Genomic DNA, 7770 nt, shown 5'->3' on the forward strand with positions numbered 1-7770 from the left:
TTACCTGATGAAAATTTTTTGTGCAAGAGTCTAGACATGGTCCTATGAGTACTGTGCGCAAACAAATAGAATGCACAACTCTTGAAATCCAATAAAAATCAAAATTTAATATTTATTTTAATATAAATTGGAAGTTAATGTTGAAACTGAAAAACAAAGTATCCACCAATCAAATTTATTCAAAAGGAGGGAGATATCATTTTATGTTTTTAATTAATGACTCAATTATGTCATAATATTTTATATTTTCTTGATAATCACATGACTCTTTCTCCACATACTTTTTAATACTTCAATACACAACATGGTGACCCATTATCGTCATGATCGGACCAAATCACGAGAATTTCTGTATTTTTAACTCTGTCAATTGTTTCTCTTTGGTGAAGTAATATTCCCTCTTCTTATATTTATAATACATTGTTTTATTTTATGAATACAATTCCAAAATTTGGTTGAATGAATCACATATATTATATCCATATAATTTTTTTTTGTGTGCAGTAATACACATGTACTACCATTAAAAAAAAGACCAATAACAATGCCAATATGCCCAAACAACATCCACACCTCTTAAAGCACACGCGGCAAAACCTAATCACACCAATCATCATTTGCTGTCCGAGACCCAACACAATATCCCAACTCATTCAAAGAGCCTGCCCTTCCTTCTTTATTACTTCCAAGCCCTAAACCCACGTAAAGGCAGTCCCATCCCAACCCAACCCCAATTCCCTCACGCCCCACTCACGTGATCCACCTTTTTTTACAAAACACCCCTCTAACTTCCTCAATATATAAACAAACCCCCTTCCACTCACCCACCAATTCACCAAGAACTCCTCCAAGAACCCTCCTCCTCCTCCTCCAATGGCGATCACCATCTCCCTCTCTCTTCTCCTCCTCCTCATCTTTCTCTCCACATTCTCATCCATTTCCTACTCTCAATACCCTCCGTCCATCGCTGGCAACTGGAAGCTACTCCAGTCAAGCCTCGGCATCTCAGCCATGCACATGCAGGTCCTCCCCGGCGACAAGCTCCTCGTTTTTGACCGCACCGACTTCGGCCCTTCCAACATCTCCTTACCCGCCGGCCACTGCCGGCAAGACCCTTCCGACCTCGCTCTCACCACCGACTGCACCGCTCACTCCATCCTCCTCGACCTCCCTTCCCTTTCTCTCCGTCCTCTCTCCATCCTCACCGACACCTGGTGCTCCTCCGGCTCCCTCCTCCCCAACTCCTCCTTCTTCCAGTCCGGTGGCTTCAACGACGGCGATCACACCATCCGTCTCTTCACCTCCGACTCCGACTGGTCCGAAACCTCCTCCTATCTCTCCGCCCGCCGCTGGTACTCCACCAATCAACTCCTCCCTGACGGCCGAGTCATCATCATCGGCGGCCGCCGCCAGTTCAACTACGAGTTCTTCCCTAAAGATCACATCCGGCCATTAACGTCCTTCCCTTTCTTGGACGAGACCCGCGACGGCGACGCCGAGAACAACCTCTATCCTTTCGTCCATCTCCTCCCGGACGGCACTCTCTTCGTCTTCGCCAACACGCGCGTTGTCCTCCTCGACCTCTCCCACAATGGTTACCCTCTCCGTCACCTTCCGGCGATCCCCGACGCCGTGCCAAGAAACTACCCAAGCTCCGGCTCATCCGTCTTGCTCCCTCTCCGTCCACCCTCTCACTCCCCGGAGATCCTCATCTGCGGCGGCGCTCCTCGTGGGTCCTTCCAAGCAGCGCTGAACGGCACGTTCTATCCGGCGGCGCGCACGTGCGGGAGGATCTATCCGCTGGACCAGAACCCCACGTGGGCTATGGAGGAAATGCCGACCGCACGTGTGATGGGCGACATGGTTGTCCTTCCGACAGGCGATGTGCTCTTGGTGAACGGCGCGGCGGCGGGGACGGCCGGGTGGGAGCTGGCTAGAGACCCGGTCACCGTCCCGGTTCTTTACAACCCAAACAAACCGGCCGGAAACCGGTTCGGGCTCATGAACCGGTCTCCGATACCGAGGCTGTATCACTCGTCGGCGGTTCTGGACGCGTACGGACGGGTGCTCGTCGGCGGGAGCAACCCGCACGTGTGCTATAACTTCACCAACGTGATGTTCCCGACGGAGTTGAGCTTGGAGGCGTTTCACCCGCCGTATTTGAGTGCGAGTCTTGATGGTCTCCGGCCGGAGGTGGTTGCAGTGTGGGCCGGAGAAAGGGGAGGGGGGTCCGGCCAGGTTCCGGCGACGGTGGTGGGGTATGGGGAGGAGATGGGGGTGAGGTTTACGGTGAAGGGGAGGAAGGTGGGAGGAGAAGTAGTGGAGGTGGTGGTGGTGGTGCCGGCGTTTGGTACGCACTCGTTTGGGATGAACCAAAGAGTGGTGGTGTTGGAAGGAGGAAGGGATGAGCAGGTGGCGCCGTACGTTTATGAGGTGATGGTTAAAGCGCCGCCATCGCCGGAGGTGGCGCCGCCGGGGTACTACATGATGTTTGTATTACATGCAGGGGTTCCTGGACGTGGACTTTGGGTCAAGATCCAGCGCAGAGATGTGATCACGTGAAGTTGTCTTTTTTTTTTTGATGTTCCCGTGATGGATGTGAGTGGATAAAAGAGTTTGGTTTTTCTGGTTTTTAGAATGGGTTTGAGTGATGAGTTGGTGGAGGAGTATATACTATATAGGACGACTGAATGATTGGTATGGAGAGAGAGTCCATTATTAAGGACATTGGGTAATGTTTGAGGTTGTATTTTGATAGTCTGGATGTTCATAAAGGCATTTAAGATAATGCCAATGTTTTTGGCGAAAAATCAAAGCATTCATCATATTTTTTGGGATATTTAATGGGAATGTTTTCAATTGCATCCATGGTTTTACTATACAACTTTGCATACAAGAGTATATAGGTTGTTTTGTTTTGACTGAAATCTATGCATTTACTATATATTTCTCTAATAAATTTATTGATGGTTAGTACAAAGAGGAAAATTGTATTTCTTCTTGTTTTGTTGGTTATTGTGTTTTTTCTTGTTTTTGTTCCACTTCTTGTGGCTCGTTATCTGTCCCTTGTTCTAGGGGCTAGTGATACTTTTTGCTCTTAATTAAAGAAAAAAAAAAATTCTCTCACCAGAAGTGAGAGGAACAAAGTACAAAAAATAAAACAGAAATTATGTAGAAAGTAGATAAAAGTCTAAGCAGGCAAAAACTACTTTCTGACATCTTAAACCTGTCTAGCAATACAGAAGGAGCAACTGCCAACTGCATTTGATGATTAATATAATAATAACATAAACAATTATAAATCCCGTTTGAAATTCAAGTTCATCATCGAGTAACATGAGGGGTAATTACGTCATTTGGTAATAAAAGAAAGAGATGGGCTGCTGGCCGTTGGATTCATCTCTTTGGAGTTTCATCCATAAATAGTCTCCAGTCTCCACATCGTCCGCGCGTTCTCTGGTTTCCATACTTAAGATGCCTCACTTTGTTCTCGCTCTCAAGCTTCGCTTCTTTTTCTCCCTTTTCGTTCTCCATGAACCCTAGTGGCGCTACTACTCCCTTCTGAGATTTGGAGGCTGAAATGGTATTCAAGGTCTCATGGATTCCTTCGTCTCCAAAAATCAGGTCAGATCTTCTCAGGGTTTTCTCGCTAGATCCATAAAGCTCTTGGTTTTAAGGGTTTTCTTCTTGAAATGATCGGATTTCCTTTTCTTTTCTTTTTTTTTTTGTTTTTAATTTTATTTTGGGTTTTCATCTTTGATGGTTACTTGAAGATCTGTGATTTTTCTTTAGGAGAATGAGTGGTTTTAGGGTTTGATCAAGAGTGGAAAGGAGACATGAAGCGGAGGAAAATCTTTGGCGATGCTCTTGCTAAGCTTCTGCATTGCGAGTTTGGTTTTGATCCAAGGGATTTACAGTTTCGCATCAGGTATGGATTTGCGTTTCTTTTCATAGAGCGGAATCGGCTCCCCTAGACTTGGTCTGGGATGCCTTCTTCGATGGTGAACCGTTCACACCTTCCTTTCTGTATTTATCTTTGTTTTTGCTGCTTCTTTTATTCTCATGGAATTGCAAAGCCTTGGTTCTTGATTTGGCGAGAAGGAGTTAGCTTTTTTTTAAATAAGAACACTGCAAAGTCTGCATGCTTTTATGGCCGTCCGGTCAACAACATTGTACAGGGTTGTGATTTTATCATGTTAAATTATGTGGTATATCTTAACTCAAGAATTAACAGTCGAGAACATCCTGCTACCCTGTTATGTAGTTTTTCTTTTTGTCTTTTCAATTAGCTAATGTTGGTCTATGTTGCCTGATATATTACTGGGGCTTTCTCCCTTCATTTTTAATGCCTTCCATCATAAATCTTCGTTTCATTTTCTACTTTTTTTTTTCTTGAGTAATTGTGAATAATAACTGACCATTTGTTGCGCATTGAACATGAATATTGTTTGTGCCATGTGCATGATCGTTTTTTCATTGATCGTGAACCTTTGATTTGTTTTGTTTTGTTTTTTTTTTTTTTTTTGAATAATTGTAGATAACCCTATTATAGTGATCATGAGTAGTGTGTTTGTGCTTGTGCCTGCATTTGTGTGCATGTTTTCCTTGATGACAAATCATAGTTCCATTCATGTTTTTTTTTTTTTGAGTAATTGTAGATGACCTCATTTATCAGGTCATTCAAATTTTTTTTTTTTTGGGTAATTGCAGATAACCACGTTTATCTGACCATGATCATGATATTGCATGTGGGTGTGCCTTAAGTCTATTATCTATATCTGTTAGAATATTCAAAGATAAGTGGAAATCTTTTAGCCAATTTGTGAGCTCTTTACTACACTTTCATGGCTTGATGTGTTGGTGTCCTGCAACTTGTTGCCAATGCTTTGTGGCATATTACATTCCCCTTTCTGACTAATGTTTGCTTTCAAACTTATTTTAATCTCTGGACAGATGTAATGAGGTGATACCAGCATGATTGAAGCAGAGCATCTTTTGCTTAGAAATACACTGAAGGATCCATTTGATGATAGATTTGCTTTTGTATATGATAGGTGTGTTATCTTCATCCGAAATGGTAGATGTTCTTTTTTCCCTTTCAGTAATCATGCTAAACCATTCAGATTATTAACTGCAGTTTTATTGAAGCACGAATTCATCATATTTCAGTTACATGGCATGAGTATTTGCAAATACTTCTATTTGTCACAGCGCCTCTTTTCAGCAAAATATTTGTTGATTTTTAATACCTTAAAGGAATTGTTGAACTTCATAGTTTTAGTTCTATTTTCTGTAAAAGAAAAAAATGAATGTATTAATCCTGTAAGTGGGGAAAAGGTCTGAGGTAGTATTTCTGCTTTTATATGCTACAAAAAAAATCCTTGATATGGGTTATTCTTGAATGCATGTGCCTAAACCTCTAGTTGGTCATGTGTTGGTTGTTGGTTGTGCGCCACAGAGTAATTGTTGTTTCATGGTGTTGAGATGTTTTTGACATTTACTTGTTTAACCTTATACCGTAAAAATATATATATTTTTTATCCATTTTAGGGACTTTGAAATGTACAACTATGTATGAAGTTGATGATTGGCATTTATATAGAAGTTGTCTCTAGGTTTTATTTTACCCAAGCTAATAATGGTTTTATCTTGATTGGCTATTGGCTTGGTTGTTGTTTTCTAATGGCCATTTTTTTTTCTGAATTATGATAGGAGATCACCACCAGAGTTTTCACAGCATCATCTTATTGTAAGTATTTGTTTTTCATTGAACCACTCACCTTGAATCTCTTGTTACATTAAAGTTACATGAAGAAAATTTATTTTAATTCAAGATTCATGTGCTGCTAGCTATGCACATTATAGCCTATTTTGTTACATTTTAAATTAGTTCAAATAATTGTAAATTTGTAATGTGGTCTCTAATTGACTAAATTTGTCTACTTATTTTTCATGTAAGATTTCTTTTGTGATTAGACATGTAAAATATCTGATTTGTGCTTTATTCATTTTTATATACAAATTGGGCCATATTTATTACCACCTATTTATTTTGTTTCGACCCATTAAAAATAAAAAAATCTTTAAAAATTGTTTATTGAGTTCATTCTATTGGTTTTAAGAAAATATTTTATTTTTTAGCTTGTTTAGAAAAATACTGACAAACATAAGTTTGTATTTTTTTAATTAGTCCAATTCTGGTATTGTTCAATTTAGTAGGATTTGTTACAAGAGACAACAATTTTTATATATATATATATATGCCTCATTAAGTTATTATTTTTCTTAATTTTATTGAGGTCATGCTTAAATTTTATATTTGTTAGTATTGAAAATCTATCTTACAACATGTGTTGATTTTATGGTTTATTTGGGTTTAGATAATTTTTTTATTTAAATTGTACAGACAGTATTCATTGGACTATATTTACAGTATTTATGTAAATATATACTTAACACAAACAATAGTTCGTTATATATTTACTAAGAATTAATACTTTTATGCCCCATTCAAACATGTGTCTGTGCATGCAGGTGCGCGTGTGATCATGTTTTTTTTTTTTCTAAATAAATTTCTATTAAATATTGACTTTGGGATTATATGAGACCAATATTTGTATTTGGGTGTGGGAATAAAATATGAAAACAGTTCAAATATTTTGTTCAAACATTTTTTCTTGTTTTTATTTTAAAAAAATTGTTTTATAAATCATGTTTTTCAGGAATAAAACATAAAGAGTTTTTGAAAAATCATTTCAAAACAAACAGGCCCTTACATCTGCACTTTCAATTTTCGTAAGGGTTTTCTATATTTAATAGGACCAAGGGTGTTTTAGCCTCAGAGTGGGTTCATTTTAGGTTTCACTCTCTTCATAAGGTATGGTTCTCTCCTGAACTTTTTTGAAGAGAAAGATAGGCCCATTGGCATGGCTTAGTCAATTCGATGTCCAATGAATTCGACTATACTAATTGTGATTTTTATCCGTATTTTTGTACAATTTAAATTTGCATTAGTAAATTCTAGAAAAGGAACATTGTATTTTTTTGGTAGTAGCTTAAGGTGTGTAATGCCTTACAAAATTGTAGTTTGTTGAATGGGTCAAGGCTTGTTTTTAAGGCTTTCGCTGCTTATGTTGATATAAAGAAGTTATAAGCTGAAATTATCTGAGATTTGGTCTTAATATAAGGTTTTTAATATACAGACTCATGGTGACTAGTGGTTTATGTGTATATACATGTGCAATTTGGTGCTGCTTATACCAAGGCATTTTGAATGCATAAAGGCAAGAATGCATCAAATCATAAAATTAAGCTTTACGTAAATTGATGGGTTGAGCGGCGCAGGGCTAATTCCATGAGGACTATTGGTTATTTGATAGCTCTTGTTATTTGTTAGTTTGTCATCTTATATGCTTCTCATAATGTAGTCTAGCCAATTTTTTTCCCATTGTCTGGCTTTGTTTTGTGTTTTCACTTATCAGCGAAGAGTACTTGGAAGGGATGGATGTGATATACAGGCTTTGAAATGGTACTCCTGCTCTTATGGAAATTATCAGAAGGTATTCACACTATAACTTTTATTCTTTGAATTTGTACATATTCTTTATTCTTTGAATTTGTACTTATTCAAGCCTTTCAGTAGATTGAATCAAGAAAGTATTTTTTTTGGTCTGCATCACAAATAATTTCATGAAAGGACTAATATAGTATTTTTTTTTTATTGAAACCTATGCACTTACTATGTAGTTCTCTAATAAATTGATTGGTGGT

The 7770-nt window shown here is 38.7% G+C and overlaps 1 protein-coding gene and 1 long non-coding RNA gene across 4 annotated transcripts; both read left to right on the forward strand.

Moving 5' to 3' along the window:
- Positions 1–837: 837 nt before the first annotated feature.
- Positions 838–2861, forward strand: LOC120252932 (aldehyde oxidase GLOX-like). The gene has a single exon (XM_039261127.1). It carries the CDS (start codon positions 874–876, stop codon positions 2560–2562), a length of 1689 nt encoding a protein of 562 aa, XP_039117061.1. The 5' UTR covers positions 838–873; the 3' UTR covers positions 2563–2861.
- A 577-nt stretch (positions 2862–3438) lies between these two features.
- LOC120253006 lies at positions 3439–7585 on the forward strand. Of its 3 annotated transcripts, none has more exons than XR_005534196.1 (5): positions 3439–3624; positions 3793–3928; positions 4954–5054; positions 5713–5749; positions 7203–7585. It is a non-coding gene; the product is annotated as an uncharacterized LOC120253006 (long non-coding RNA). The 3 variants fall into 3 exon arrangements; XR_005534197.1 differs by having other exon boundaries at positions 7482–7582; XR_005534195.1 differs by lacking the exon at positions 7203–7585 and having other exon boundaries at positions 5713–7090.
- Positions 7586–7770: the final 185 nt, after the last annotated feature.

This window comes from Dioscorea cayenensis, chromosome 25 (genome assembly GCF_009730915.1).
Source record: "Dioscorea cayenensis subsp. rotundata cultivar TDr96_F1 chromosome 25, TDr96_F1_v2_PseudoChromosome.rev07_lg8_w22 25.fasta, whole genome shotgun sequence".
In the NCBI taxonomy this organism is placed as follows: Eukaryota; Viridiplantae; Streptophyta; class Magnoliopsida; order Dioscoreales; family Dioscoreaceae; genus Dioscorea; species Dioscorea cayenensis.